This window comes from Blastomyces dermatitidis (genome assembly GCF_000003525.1).
Source record: "Blastomyces dermatitidis ER-3 genomic scaffold supercont1.6, whole genome shotgun sequence".
NCBI lineage: Eukaryota > Fungi > Ascomycota > Eurotiomycetes > Onygenales > Ajellomycetaceae > Blastomyces > Blastomyces dermatitidis.
The window spans coordinates 3106794-3120853 of NW_025544779.1; the positions used below are offsets into that span (position 1 = coordinate 3106794).

General features: G+C 44.0%; 5 protein-coding genes across 6 annotated transcripts; 3 read left to right on the forward strand and 2 right to left on the reverse strand.

Annotated features, from left to right (window-relative positions):
* Window positions 1–44: 44 nt before the first annotated feature.
* Window positions 45–1224, forward strand: BDCG_06245 (protein transporter Sec61 subunit gamma). The gene is made up of 3 exons (XM_045421978.1): window positions 45–318; window positions 419–505; window positions 575–1224. The coding sequence occupies exons 1-3, from the start codon at window positions 234–236 to the stop codon at window positions 613–615; spliced, it is 213 nt and encodes a 70-aa protein (XP_045277719.1). The 5' UTR covers window positions 45–233; the 3' UTR covers window positions 616–1224.
* BDCG_06246 (WD repeat protein) lies at window positions 988–4418 on the reverse strand. The gene is made up of 8 exons (XM_045421979.1): window positions 4281–4418; window positions 3888–4163; window positions 3718–3780; window positions 3328–3659; window positions 2908–3261; window positions 2574–2844; window positions 2008–2502; window positions 988–1939 (listed from the first exon to the last, which is right to left on the reverse strand). Exons 2-8 carry the CDS (start codon window positions 4087–4089, stop codon window positions 1692–1694), a joined length of 1965 nt encoding a protein of 654 aa, XP_045277720.1. The 5' UTR covers window positions 4090–4163; window positions 4281–4418; the 3' UTR covers window positions 988–1691.
* On the forward strand, window positions 4350–6652 carry BDCG_06247 (sorting nexin-3). The gene is made up of 3 exons (XM_045421980.1): window positions 4350–4858; window positions 5054–5375; window positions 5459–6652. Exons 1-3 carry the CDS (start codon window positions 4781–4783, stop codon window positions 5485–5487), a joined length of 429 nt encoding a protein of 142 aa, XP_045277721.1. The 5' UTR covers window positions 4350–4780; the 3' UTR covers window positions 5488–6652.
* Window positions 5890–8812, reverse strand: BDCG_06248. Of its 2 annotated transcripts, XM_045421982.1 has the most exons (2): window positions 6551–8812; window positions 6225–6479 (listed from the first exon to the last, which is right to left on the reverse strand). In XM_045421982.1, exon 1 carries the CDS (start codon window positions 8723–8725, stop codon window positions 6764–6766), a length of 1962 nt encoding a protein of 653 aa, XP_045281604.1. In that variant the 5' UTR covers window positions 8726–8812; the 3' UTR covers window positions 6225–6479; window positions 6551–6763. The 2 variants fall into 2 exon arrangements, with proteins under 2 accessions (XP_045277722.1, XP_045281604.1); XM_045421981.1 differs by having other exon boundaries at window positions 5890–8812.
* Window positions 8813–8944: 132 nt separating this feature from the next.
* On the forward strand, window positions 8945–11195 carry BDCG_06249 (uncharacterized protein). The gene is made up of 2 exons (XM_045421983.1): window positions 8945–9147; window positions 9215–11195. Exons 1-2 carry the CDS (start codon window positions 9086–9088, stop codon window positions 9621–9623), a joined length of 471 nt encoding a protein of 156 aa, XP_045277723.1. The 5' UTR covers window positions 8945–9085; the 3' UTR covers window positions 9624–11195.
* Window positions 11196–14060: the final 2865 nt, after the last annotated feature.

Below are 14060 nucleotides of genomic sequence, written 5' to 3' on the forward strand. Positions count from 1 at the left end.
AATAACTAATCGCCGGCGCTAGAACCCGATCCAGGCAGTTACCGTTAGGACACCTACTACATACTCCGTACGTACAGGTTCGGTGATCTCGCTACTCCTCAACAACCTCCAATACATCTCCTCTCTTCCCTCCTTCTGACTCCTACCGCCACCAAATAAAGAAAAAGGGATATATCTGTCTCCTTACCACCTCCTATCTCTTTTGCATTCCGCCTGCACGCTCTCTTCCCACAATGTCGGACACCTTCCAAGAACTTGCGGATATCCCTAAGGATTTCGTCAAAGATGGCATGCTCTTTATGAACCGATGTACAAAACGTATGTACCACCGCTCCAGTCCCATCCCCTTTCACGCTGATTGTTACAAGATCTAGTCCCTCCTGTCATCTTCCATCTACTGACACGCGCCATCAATCAGCCGACAAGCGCGAGTTCCTCAAGATTAGCCAGGCAGTTGGCTTCGGGTTTCTGATCATGGGAGTTATCGGTTACTTCATCAAACTGAGTGAGTAGTTTCCCTCCTTTCCAAGTCTGCTTCTATTTTTTTGAATATGCCGCTAACCATATTGCACAGTACATATCCCCGTCAACAATATTCTCGTTGGAGGCGCATGATGTGAGCAATCAAACAATATAACCGGTTGGGGGAGTCTAATAATACTCCCGGCGTTGAAATTGAGGAGAGGGGGGGATAAAAAGAGACGAAAAATATAAAAGCATTGCGCGCGAATATCAAACAAACTCTGTTGCTGCACTCGTTGGTCCTATCCGTTCAGCAGGGCCGTGCCTTCGAACTTCCCAGGCAGTATCTCCTCGAAAAGCCGATGATCATAGGGTGTGCTGTTAATTGGGCAGGAATCCCTTTTTGAGCGAAAGACGATAATTTTTATTTTCATATTTTATTTTTTTGCAAAACAAAAGGAGAGGGAAGCTGGTGGGAACTGAGTTCAGCAGATCGCACTTTATGTTCCCTCTGTTAATTTTTCTTAGCCATCTTTCTATTATTCTTGTTTATTTCCTTTATGTTATGCTTATGTACAATATCCAGCCGTCATTTATGTTGAGCTCCTTTTCCTGTATTGGTCGGTGTTTTGCCCTTTTTTACATTCATTGGAAATAATTTCATCTGTCCCTTTTCTACTGATGATCGGGCGTTAATTAAGCTGATATATATATCTCTCGACTAGATAAATATTAATGCATTGGGAGCTGCATTTCTTCGCATTTTTAATGACACGGTTTTGGTATACATAGAATCTGTGACAATGTACTGCTCGCTCATCCTTCATCTAGAAAACAAGGTAGGGTAGCGATGGAGTTGGGCGATCAGGAAAACGATGCTAGCCACTACATGGTTGCCAAGTGCAAGTGCCGCGCCAACTAAACAAAACTGAGGAGATATCTTGGAAATGTCGCCCATATTTTAGGAGATAAGGGGTGCAGAATCGCGAAATACTCAGAGGTATCGTGTCGACAGAAACATCTCCGCCGCGCAAAACAGAGGGGCTGATAGGAGTATGTAAAGAATAAATACACACGAGAGTAGGCGTAAGCACATGTTCATCACGACATAAAACTGCGTAATATGGAAAAAAAAAAAAAAAAAAGGAAAAAAGGAAAAGGAAAGAAAACAGTAACTCTGCGGACTTCCATATGAACACAAGAGCTTGTCATCTAATAGGCCATGGCTATCACGAGTTCGTGTCAAGGGGATCGTCGTCCTCTAGCGTGATGAATGATGCGACTCTTCCATTTCTTATTATATGACCTGTGAATGATCGGCTCTCTTCCGCAGAGCGGTTGCTGGGCTGTAAGGGTTCCAACTTGCTGTTGTAGCTTTGGCCGATGGGAGCTTCGGCTTCGTCGAGCTCTGCACCATCGCTCCAGGCATGCACGCTGCAGGTGCCCGTGGACATGCCCCACCCGTTCCATGAAGTTGCTGAGTTAATTAAAGACGTACGTGGTTAGCCGGGGAACCTAAATATGCACTGGGGACAGTGGATTTACCAGCTATAATGGGGGCATTTGGATGCCAACTGGCGTCTCTCACGCACGTTGCCCATTCGTTCTCGGCCCGCCCCATTCGGCGGGAAGAGCGGAACATATCTTGTTCATGTTTCCGAGAATTAAATGAGGCCTCTCCAACATCGATAATGCCAGCCACTGTAGCGTCGAGATTATAAATAAAAACACGGCCGTCTGAACTTCCTGAATACACATATTTGGAGTTGGTGCTTGTATCAGGAGAGAAATGACATCGTATGAGGGTCTTTAATACGCGGTGTCCTCGGAACGTGACAACAGAACAGTCGTGCGGATGGGGCCTGTAATCTGCATCTGAGATAGACATATATCTGTAATCAAACCCTGTGGAATAGCTATTCAAGTCGATTGTATCTAGCTTTGCACTCGTCATCATCTTGCGTAGGTCCCAGAGCTTCATGCTTTGGTCCTTTCCGTTGCTTAATACATATCTTCCGTCTCCCTTACTATCGACATATGCTATCATACACGTAAGTCGGGATAGTCACGCCACTTTGGTTAGTCCGGGAAAGATATTCTTTTCTACTCACTGATTCCTTCACTATGGCCTAAGAAACATCCTGCAGCACGACCATCTCCCATGGACCTCCGGTCCCAGACCTTTATTGTCGTGTCATCAGACCCTGAATAGAGAATATGGGGCGAAGACTTGTCCCCAAAACAAACGGCGTTCACATCGTCGTCGTGGTTTTCTAGCGTTAGTATTGGTGTACGGCTTTCGATATCATAGACAATCACACTTTGACTGGAAGTGCCTGCAATCAACTCGCGCCCATCACCACTAAATCGAATGCTCCATATCTACGAGATAAAGAGGGTTAGTTTATCCATCTAATTATATATGTAACGTTAGGAGGTATATACTCCAAAGTCTGATCCACTAAGGGGCGAGCCGTAGCGGCTTGCAAAATTCAGTAGAGTTGGTTCTGAGTCTGAAGATGGGTCTGTTCCCGCTAGGCACACAATATTTCGGATCGAGCTGTATGCCAAGTACCTGTTGTCTGGACTCAAGCTCGCGTCTGTGAGGGTCCATTGCCCGAATGGGTACTCGACTGTTTTATACCAACGCCACTCGAGTGGATTTGACGTATCGTACATTCGCACCTTGAAATCCTGAGCGCAGGAAAAAAAGAAATTTCCGTCGTCGGAGAAGGATCCAGAGTAACATCTCGAATTATAATGAATGATTTTATCGGCTTTCGAATTGGGGATGAGATCCTGTCCATCTAGTTAGATCTAAAAGGGCGAAGCTAGATCCAAAATAGAACTACTGGTAATGCGCACCTGCGATATAGCACGTGGACGAAGTCGTGGGCCATTGGCCAATTCCCTCCACATTAACCTCGTGGCCAGCCTTTCTTTCCTTCGTTTTATCTTATCCACATAGTTTAGATGGCTTCCAAAATCGCCCGAATACATTAGCTTTCGTCCGGCATCGCTTGGTATTTTGGGTAGTAGGTGTTCGCCGGAGCGGGATCCGTGCATGCGATATATAGGCCCTCCATACACATCGTTGCCGTTATCGTCCAAGTAAAATCCCAACCCTGATATTCTGTGTGTAGGTAGCACTTGACGCAAACCCGACCCAAAAAGGCGAAGAAATTCGGTGGCGGACACTATAATCATTATCAACAAACGGCGGCTTTTGCTTCGGGCGACAAAGGAGCTCGTTACATGAGGCCGTGTAATGATCTTCGTCATCCGCTCCATGCCCGTCGGATTCCTCTAGTTGGTCATCTATTTCCCAGTCAGATCATCAACTAAATAATAAATAATACATCCATCACGGACGAAAGCCGGAGAAACTTGATCTGCTGGCTATAGGACATCTCAGGAAGGCTTACCCATATTCTCAGATTCTTCTTCATCTTCCCACTCGTCATCATCTTCTGCTTCAACATCAAAGTCATCTGCCGGCACAAAATCCCTATCGTCGCCATCGTCACCATCGTCACCGTCGATTTCATCAATCAGCCATTCGGGAGCATCCTCCCAGATATGTCTTGTGTCATGTTGATTGCCGGGAGATGAATTCGACGAGGTCATGACGGAAGCGCTTAGCTGATGTAATGCAGGCCTGCTTCGTCAATAAACGGGTGAGAGGAGCTCTTAACCTGAACCTGGGGATGGGGGTTTAGTCAGCTTCATGGACAGTTGGTTAACGATGGTAAGTAAGCTTGTATAGTGTGCACCAAGGTCACCCGGCGGAAATAAGGTTAAATCCGAGTTGTACATACAAACCTAATTCCCTTAAAATCCAGTCATGTCAGCCGTATAGTAAAATTCTCCTACCCAGATTGCCCCGTACTTGTTCCATATACTTTTCCCTGCTGTGGTCTTACTATCATTGTAGTTCTAAGAGCATTATCGCGCCGGTATAGACCTGCCGAGACCGAGCTTGCAAACAGCTCAATTGTGCCAAGGAATATCGGATCTGGAGGAATATAAACCCGGGCCCCTCTCGGCGCACGGGCCACACTGCTGAATCAGCAAGCTTCTTGCATGCTCGCGCCGCGTCCATAAATGTATCTACTGCCCATGCGACCTTTCCAAGGTTAGACCTGATATCCCAACCATAGCCTACATTAATCCTTTTAACGAATGACAATCAATTTTCATAGCCATCCGACCAACGACCTCACAACTCATTGTTTCAAAGCTACCCCTCCAAATCCGCTCTGGTATCACTCTTGAGGGAGACCTCTGTTTCGGTGTTGTGTAGAGAAGCCATACGAAGATGCAGGCCATACCAGATGCACGCCAGCAGACCTTCGAGGAGATATATGGCCCTCCTGAAAACTTCCTCGAAATTGAGGTATATATCTAACTCCAAGGCACCCACTCCTACCTACACATTCTGTTGCAATTGTTTTGTTACCCCTCCATATACAGGCCTGCCTACGGTTTGCCCGAGGGCTATGGCTTGCGGGGTTGCCCGTCGCCTTTGACTACCTAAGCACTGATTATCTTGAATCCCAAACTGATCTCCGGTGTCTTCTATTTGTAACAGGTAAGAAATCCTCAAACTCACGGCACATCGCGCAACATGTATACCTCCTACGAAATCGTCTGCCGTACCAACATCCCCGCTTTCAAGCTTAAACACTCGGTCGTGCGCCGCCGCTATTCAGACTTCGAATACTTTAGAGATATATTGGAGCGTGAGAGCGCGCGTGTGACAATTCCACCGCTTCCGGGGAAAGTATTCACCAACCGGTTCAGCGATGACGTAATTGAGCATAGACGGGAAGGTTTACAGCGGTTTTTGCAAATAGTTGTAGGGCACCCCCTACTGCAAACGGGGAGTAAAGTGCTTGCGAGCTTTGTGCAAGGTAAATATAGAAACTGTTTTCTTATTAACGTTTCATTTGTGTAAAGCTATTTCCCCGTATCCAGCTAACTTGGCCCGTACTAGATCCCAATTGGGACCGGAATGCATGGTAGGAACAAAATTGGATATACCTCTTTGACAGATTTTTTTTTTCTTTTTTTTTTTTTAAAAAAAAAAACGCTACATTATATTCTTCCGAGCTACGCAAGAATTATACGAGGCATGACGGTCAAAAAATTGCAGAGTGTCTTCCTTTTTCCCCCTCTCTCCTACTTTTTCATTTCGATAATACCCGACTGAAAACAATCTGGACAGAATGTTTTAAGAGCACTAAGCGGAGAACAGACGATCAGGTATTTAAGTGACGGACGTGATGCCTTGATCGATTTGATCAACATTCATATTTGCCTGGATGGAAGGTTATCTGTTCACAAAATGCTGGCAACCTCGTGTTTCTGGGACCATTCCGATACTGCCATCAAACTAACGACAGGATGAATTGACATGTCCGTACTGTTTCTTTGGATTTTGATCTCCTATCTCCGCCTACACCCTCCATTACACACATCGAAGGTTCTCAATAATCTTTTTCCTACCTCCCATTCTCGCCCTGTTCTCACTCCTTCTTGCCGTTCCGTGCACACCATTTGCTTTATTTTAACCAACTCACCCAAGCGCGTATTCCACCCTGTTCTTTGTATATTTTCTTTCTTGCCCCCGATTCTCCTTCACATTCTCATATATATATCCTTTCAAGCTAAGTTACCAAGCCTTCCTTCAATAAGCCATCTTATCTTTATCTCTACAATGGAGCGAAATTGGAGACTCTTGATTTTTACATTTTCCCCCTCTCATGTGCAGGGTTACGTACTAGAGTGAGTCCCATGTACCATCAACCCCGGTATTCTATAGCCTGTTCAAAAATACGATATGCATATCTCATTTGCCTAGAAGGTCGCTTGTCAATTTCTCTAAACGGTATGATACAGATTACGCGACGTTTGTTCGGCTGTTAGGAGCTCTGTCTGAGCTTTCTTTTGGCGATTTGTAAAGGGCTCTCATTTCCAGTACTCGTACATCAAATAAACATGGCTACTAAGGTGAACTAATGCCAATCGGATGGTGAAATGTTGAGTGGTTGTGTTGACTGTGTGATAAGATGGGGCCGAAACTTACAGATATATGAATAAGTCGCCTATGACACCTTAGAATAATCACTTATATTACACTACCGGTTGAATCATTAACCTGTAGGAAATCCGTAAAAAATATGACTAATATTAATATAAAATGGTAGTGAATAGCCACAGGATGAAGATCAAGTAGAGAAGGTTGGAATATAGCACATCGAGAGACAATGTCAGATACAATCATAAATGCATATACCCACTATGTTAGCTCATCCCAGACGAGTGGAGGTAGGGTATTATCTCCCCAACTACTACCGTCCACGCAACCTGATCCTCCATCATCCATTTGGAATGTGAATAATGAAGTATTAGCAATGCTGGGCAAGTCTGGTAGCGCGGGCTGGGGAGGTGGAAGCATGATTGGATCTGTGGCGTTCGCGGGACCAACATCGTTCGACGGGGATGGCGAGGTAAGTCGCTTGCCAGATCCAGTGTCAGCTACGTCAGATTGGGCCCGAGTAGGTGTTGTTTTCGACTGGTTTCCGGAGAGCAGCATGGATATCGTTGGTGTATCTCTATCATGAGTCGAACGAGGTTCAGCAAGAGAGCCGTTGTTGTTGCTAACAGAATCCTTACTAGCGGTTACGGAGCCCCCTTCCCGGTAGACGTCGGGAAATTTAGTCCGGAAACGGTCTCTGAGATCTGTTGCTTTCCTATGCATTAAGTTCAGCCGTTTATCCTGCCGAATTAATGTCCATTGGAATCCATGAACCGCATGGCCTTTGAGGAGAGCGTCATCTTCTGTTGGTGTGAATGGACGGCGAGAACGCCTATTAGACTTAATGGTCAGGCAAGGCTCTCGAAGGCCTAGGGACATGAGGGTTGATCTAGATTTGCTGGACAAGGATAGGTTGGTTCTAGGGGTTGAAGACCGGGCCTTTTTGCGTTCGGGAGACTTAGGGGAAGTCGAATTCAAAATTCCATCTACAGACGGCATGGCCGGCGGGGACTCCAGGCTCGAATGAACGATATTGGTAGTCTGATTGGCAGGCTTCAGGATGATTGCCGTTGAACTTGCATCTGGTTCCTGCTTATTCCTGCTAGCCCGCGGATCAGGAAGTAGGATTTTGCCCAATAAGCTAGCTTCCGGCCCATTTGACGAATCCGTGAGGCTATTTGTAACTGCTTCCAGAGTGTGCTGTTCCGAACCATAAGCCCATGGGCAGCAGACGCGGAACCTATCCTTCAGATTTGCAGCGGTTCGTTGGTTAAATTTAAGTTCAGGCTGGGCGAGGATTGCTGTCCAATTCCCAACTCCACACTTCACTACCCCTCGTAATAGATCTCTCGTCTCTGATTCTGTCCATTTTCGTAGCTTCTTCCTTGACCGGGTCTGGGGTTTGGACGATACAGGCTCCTTGTCACTTTCCTCTACAGTTTCTTTCGAAGAATGATGCTCTGGAAGAGTAAGAGGGCCTCCTTGCTCTGCGAAGGTTTCTTCGATTTCTCCAATACTATCTTCAATACCGAGTTCAATGATATTATTAATCCGTCCGCCTCTTCGTTCGTTAGTCGCACTTCCAATTACGTTATCTTGCGGGGCTGGGGTATCTCGCGTTGGTCGCGTAAGAATTGTGGGAGCAGCATTAGGTTCTATGGGAGGGAATAAGGCGGCGTTTGGCGGAGGTTCATTTAGGCCATTTAATATCGTTAAAGGCCCAAAAGGAGGACGCTTAGGTGTTTCCTTCTGATTTTTGGGAATAGGAAGCTGAAGATGTTCTCCAAAAACATCACCACTTAGCTCCGGTCGGCGAGGCTTTCGTGGGACATCCTCGTCGAAGGATGCGTACGGTAGCTTCTCGATCGCGCGGAGATTAATGAACGTCGGCAGAATCGTCCTTGGAGGAGGATCAGAGCTTGATACCTTCCCGTAGATTGTATCAGAGCCTGAATTAGATGCCCGGGCCGCATGCAGGAAGTCCTCCAGAGTAGGAAGTTTAGCTGGTGGGTTTCCGCTAAAAAGTGAGGATTTTGAGATGTTCGTAGTTTCTCTCGTCCCTCCTGCATTCGGCTCGAGCGGTGAAGGAGCTTTGAGAGAGCGAGAGGGGATAGGATCCCGCAGAGGTGGGATGCGTAGATTGTTGGGCTGTGGCAAGTCTCGAAGTTGATTAAAGGGGTCATCGGCCGTGGGGATCGTATACATTCCCATAAGCGGGTCCATCGTCTCGACCAGCAAGACCCAAAGCCATTGACTGTGTAGCCATTTGTTCACAGCTGCCGACGTTAATCATATACTAAGGAACCTCGCTGGTCATAAAGGAAGTAAACTCTCCACATGGGAATTTTGGAAACCTGGATAAGCACCCGATCACGTGTTCTCTCACAGTCGCTTAGTCACCATATTCCTTGAAACTGCCGGCTTTGCAAACAGTCAAGTTAATTTTGACAACGATTAAGATTCGATATCGTCTCATTGACCAGACGGACCGGCTTGTGGATAAAAACACCCTTATAAGTTGAGAGTTCCTCTAGATCTCGAAATTACCGTGGATCTCCGTCCAAGCTACGGTGAACATTCAGAATGACCACAATCCTCCCACTATGGCCTCACATTCTCTTCGCGGTTTTGGAGCCAATTTCGCTGTATCTAAATTTTTATTTTTATATACCACTGAATGTTGGGAAATGAACTAACACTGGCTTCTCATAGGATTGCTGGCTTCTGTGTCGCAATTGGTAACACCAACAAATTCGTCGCTGGCCAGACCCCCAACGCCTTTACGCCCGCAGAATTGCCATTAAGCACCCAGGCTATCTCTTACCAGCTTGGCAATTTGTATCTGCTGCTGATGATGGCGGGTGTCGCTGTTTTGTACTCAACGTCGGAGCCAAAAGTGGTCAGAAACTACATCATTGCATTGGCAATCGCAGACGTGGGACACCTCTATGCCACCTATTGGTGTATCGGATTCCACGACCTAATCAACGTGATGGAGTGGAATGATCTGACGTGGGGAAATATTGGAGCTACCGGAATTCTCTTTGTGAATCGCATCGCATACCTCCTTGGTGCCTTTGGGTATGCTAAATCACCCTCTGGCACAAAGAAGTCCCAGTGAGTGGGGTATTCGAGAGTCATGGTCGGCCAAACTTGCTAGCCATTCCAGACAACATCTCTTTGGCGAGACTACTTGTTCTTGAAATTCTCATTTCCTTCTAGGTACATGTATGTACCGTACAATGCGCTAGCTTCCAACCCCATTTGATATACTTTGTGAACAAGTTTCTCGATTTCTTCATCCAGATGCCTGTCTAAGTGTTACTCAAATATACCCTCTGTTCTTTATAATTGGATTTCTTTTTTTTTTCCTAGCCCTGGCTTTTAGTTTGGGTGTAATAGATTCGGGGTTAGCAACAACACAGGTCGAAGGCTACAAGGCCAGAACGGCTAGTGAAAAGACGACTGTGAGAGTTTACGACATGAACTTTAACCAAGTGTGCGTTCATGGCGTTGTTAGGCGCCGCTGCCGAACGTATTTCTCAATAATACGAGTGGGTCTTCAACCAGCCATTTTTACAGCGTATTCCCGGAGGCCTAGTTAATAGCCGGCGATTATTACTTGACGAGCATGGGATAGGTCGTCGAAAGTTACACATCAACTAGTTCTCTATCTTAAATGTTGTACGTACTGTACCTTCTTTTAACTACAATTCCGCTAGCCTACTACCTCGCTGTCGTCTCACTGTCGTTTCTCGCTGGACACCTCATTCTACTGGTGACTAAGCCCAGCGGGTGTATGGGCAGATCAGCCCCTCACCCCAAGGGAAAAGAAGAAGAAGAATAAGAAGGATGTGGAGAAAAGGGCGAGATGTCCCAAATATTGTCCGCTGAAGGTGTGGGGGACGGGAGCGCGTGTAAACCGGGCGGTCTGAAAATCCCGCTTTTTTATGCACGATGAGCTCGAAGCGGTAAACAATCCCCGAGCAAAATTGTGTGCATTCACTTTGCTTCAGGTGTCGACACGTACTTCATCATGTATGCACCTCGTCTCCGAGGCAGTCCAGGAAGAGCATTGTCATTCCCTCACACCAAATGAGCCAATAAAGCCATAAGCATGGAGGTTGGTCTCGAGAAGGAGCTTGAGGTCCTGTCAGGTGTTACTTAGCCTTGCAGAGAGAAATGTAAATGACTAGACCATTTCCTTTGCTTAAACGTCAGCTTTGGTCCACACATTTGGCGGATAGGTGGGTAGTGACAGATTGCATCAATACTAGACTGGCGTAGCTTCACCTAAAGCTGATCTCAGTTTGACAAGCACTCTGGGCTTGCCAGAAACGAGGTACAGTACTTACAAACGTCTGGTTATCATGTAACTCAAGCCTGCATCATACCTTGCCAATCACCCGTAAATGGAGGGAGTGGTTGAAGCTACAAGCTGTAACCCAAGAAAAGTCCGCTGTGTCCGTATGAGGCTATAGTTGTATCCATTGTCACCTTGGGCAAATGAATAGTCCGATTCAGCAACTGCTTAATTGCCGTCTTTTTTGTTTTTCTTTCGGGTTTGTTAAGGCCCGAATAATAAGTAATCGGGTATAGCGTCTCCAAACAGCGATTGAGCTCCGTATATCATTTGTAGGATATGGGGCTGCTCATGCATTTCCACTCCGGTCTAGTTAACCTAATTGCCGATTGCTGTATTGTTTTGAGCAAATAAGCAGAGAACAGCATGGCTTTACGGACTGAGACGGGGGGCATCGCTACCAGCCAATTTCGGACTGCGAACGTAAATCATTGAAAAAAATTTCGTTAGAAACAGGCAACCGCTGTGGGAGCGTAATGAGCACCTTCCAATAGCTTGTCCAGCGAGCTTAACGAGGATATTTTAGGTCTTTTGTTCCTGTGTCGGCTTTGGTAAGCTTAGCTCTTCATTTGGGGAATGACATTATTAGGCACGATTTATTTACGAAAGATAAAAATGAAAGATTGAATTTTTTGTTCTCACGCAAAGTGCCACTGGACTCCCTGAGCAGTTTTGGCGGAATCATTGCTCTTGACCGCCCACATTCAACAGACGCAGCTTAGTTCAAAACCTAGAGCTATTGGCATGACGTGGAACAAGGGCCAGCAGGCGGCGTGGTTTCGGTAAGCTAGAGTGTTAAGAGCCTCGGGCTAGCGAACGCGGACAGCGCCCGCGATTCCACGAAACAACGGCCCACGCTCCAAGCATGCGCCCGTCCCAAGCTAGGGGTTAGCACCCGACCCTTTACCATGGTAATATCCCGCATTGTGGATCCGCTTAACAGGTGGAGAGAGACAACGCAGGTTCAGTATGGAAACCCTAAAGCCATGCGTAAATCAATTTGTAACTATTATTCTGTAGTGTGACCAGAGTGAGTGGCTTTGCGATACCGACTGGGGATGGAAATATGCAGCAGCGGAGTGGGTATCAATTGGCCCCTTGGCTTCTCGTGGCAGGTTGAAACTCTGAATTTAAGAGGTTGGATTTAACGGAAACCGTTGCACCTTAAGCGAAGCGAGCTCTGCTCATTACATGCCCCTCAGTTCCTCCTCAGGAAGCTGAACAGCCTTGTTTAACCGTGCGGAGAGAGATGCTGTGTATACCCGCTTTCCTGGAGAACTCAAAAAGCAGCAGTCAGGCCATCCACTGTTTCCATTCCAATCTTTCCGCTACTTAAGCGGTGGCAGTATCTGACTGGCGTACACAGCATGCTAACCGTGCCATGCTTACTCACTCTCTGTAGTGAGTGCGCCACAGCGTACAGAAAACCACACTGTAAAGAAAATATTTTCAATATCTTCATTCTTCATCTTCAAATAATCATCATTAATTATAATCATGTCTAAATCTTCTAATTACACTGAGAAGCAGTTGCAAAGAGCTGTTGACATGTATAAAAGCAATTCAAAATTAAAAATCACATCTCTGTCATGAGAATTCAAAGTCTCATATATGATATATCACCTTGTATGAGAGAATCAATGAGAAGAAATCAAGAATTATGAGAATTTCACTGAATTAAGCATTGAATGACAGTCAGAAAGAGACAATTAAGATATGAATTCATCAATTAAATATTAATTTTTACTCATTTATCATTAAGTATATTGAAGCTGCTGTGAACTGTATATTAAGATAGTATTATACAGATTCAGAGACTGCATCTCTCACAGTAAGTAAGATATGAATATATCAATTCATCAAACATCTGTCAGATTATAAATAAGTTAAGTAAAAACTCATGAATTTAAAATAAGTATCTTATAAGAATATAAGCTTCATTATTAACTAATTTAATTGATATGAAGCTGTCTTTAATTAATATCAATTTTTTCACTGTGATATCTATAACTTTGATGAGATTGAATTTCAAGAAGAAGAAGAATATAGACAGTGAGTTATAACTGTCTTTAAAGATATAAATTTCATCATACAGTTATTATACTCTCATAGATTAATAACAGTGATGAAGTATATTAATACAGATAACACAGTATTGAATTCATTAATTATAATGAAATTAAAGATTTATCTAGAGAATTGATATACACACTTTAACTTATCTAATAACTACATTATCACTGCATCTGAGTCTGGCTTTACAAATAATAAAATTGAATTTGAATGAATTAAGCAGTTCAATAAGATGATAAAAAAGTGTTAAATGAGCAGTTATCAACTGCTATTAATAAATAATCATGATTCTCATCTCATAGAAGAATTTATTTAATACTGTAATCTTTATAAGATTATTCTGTTCAGATTCTCATCTTATACAAGTTATATTCTACAATCTCTTGATAATGTATCTTTTCAGCAGTATAAGTATTATTATACAAAGGCAGTTAATGAGGCTGCCTGCTACAGATATGAGTAGTATAATGATAGACAATTTCTTACTAATCTGAAGAGTATCTAACTGTAAGTATTTAAACCTGATACTGTGAGAGCTGACTTTACTGACTGTGAAATGTATTCAGTTAATTGCAATATAATTCTCAATTGATTGAGATCTCTTATCATTAATAATGTCTTGAATCTCAACATATATAATAATGATGATGATGTATATGATTAGACTGACTGTGTGACCGTGTCTGAGACCGGGATCAGATTTTTTAATAGTTTCATTATCAATTCAACTGATCTCATTACACAGTTTTAACATTAAATAGTAGTTTTATACTGTCTCAGTGAGACTTACTGTCTACTCTTATCACATTTTCCAAATGAGATCATGATTTCCACTTCTCAATTTAAATTATTTTTATTGCTTTAAATGACTTTAAATCTCATTTGAGCATTATCAAAAAGTGTTACTTTTTAAAAAATTAAAAATAGTCTAAAAAAAACCTTAAAATGTCTAAAAATAGTAACTTTATGTCAAGAATGAAACTAAATGAGATCAAATGAGATCACTTTCTCATTTTTTTCAAGTCATAGTCTCATTTTAAAATCTGATATATAGTCACTTTGCATGCTTTTTTGATAGCCAGTCCCAGCGGGATTCACGTCAAGAAATGTATGAGACCAGAT

What these genes read in the sequence shown, in the direction of transcription:
- BDCG_06249 (XM_045421983.1), top strand. Translation starts at nt 9,086, where the DNA reads ATGACCACAATCCTCCCACTATGGCCTCACATTCTCTTCGCGGTTTTG. An exon ending in GTTTTGGAGCCAATTTCGCT is followed by an intron (nt 9,148 to 9,214) that starts GTATCTAAATTT and finishes GGCTTCTCATAG; the next exon opens with GATTGCTGGCTTCTGTGTCG.
- BDCG_06247 (XM_045421980.1), top strand. Translation starts at nt 4,781, where the DNA reads ATGCAGGCCATACCAGATGCACGCCAGCAGACCTTCGAGGAGATATAT. An exon ending in AAAACTTCCTCGAAATTGAG is followed by an intron (nt 4,859 to 5,053) that starts GTATATATCTAA and finishes TATTTGTAACAG; the next exon opens with GTAAGAAATCCTCAAACTCA. An exon ending in GCTTGCGAGCTTTGTGCAAG is followed by an intron (nt 5,376 to 5,458) that starts GTAAATATAGAA and finishes GGCCCGTACTAG; the next exon opens with ATCCCAATTGGGACCGGAAT.
- BDCG_06245 (XM_045421978.1), top strand. Translation starts at nt 234, where the DNA reads ATGTCGGACACCTTCCAAGAACTTGCGGATATCCCTAAGGATTTCGTC. An exon ending in TATGAACCGATGTACAAAAC is followed by an intron (nt 319 to 418) that starts GTATGTACCACC and finishes GCCATCAATCAG; the next exon opens with CCGACAAGCGCGAGTTCCTC. An exon ending in CGGTTACTTCATCAAACTGA is followed by an intron (nt 506 to 574) that starts GTGAGTAGTTTC and finishes CATATTGCACAG; the next exon opens with TACATATCCCCGTCAACAAT.
- BDCG_06248 (XM_045421981.1), bottom strand. Translation starts at nt 8,725, where the DNA reads ATGGACCCGCTTATGGGAATGTATACGATCCCCACGGCCGATGACCCC.
- BDCG_06246 (XM_045421979.1), bottom strand. Translation starts at nt 4,089, where the DNA reads ATGACCTCGTCGAATTCATCTCCCGGCAATCAACATGACACAAGACAT. An exon ending in TTAGTGGATCAGACTTTGGA is followed by an intron (nt 2,845 to 2,907) that starts GTATATACCTCC and finishes TTTATCTCGTAG; the next exon opens with ATATGGAGCATTCGATTTAG. An exon ending in AAATGCCCCCATTATAGCTG is followed by an intron (nt 1,940 to 2,007) that starts GTAAATCCACTG and finishes TAATTAACTCAG; the next exon opens with CAACTTCATGGAACGGGTGG.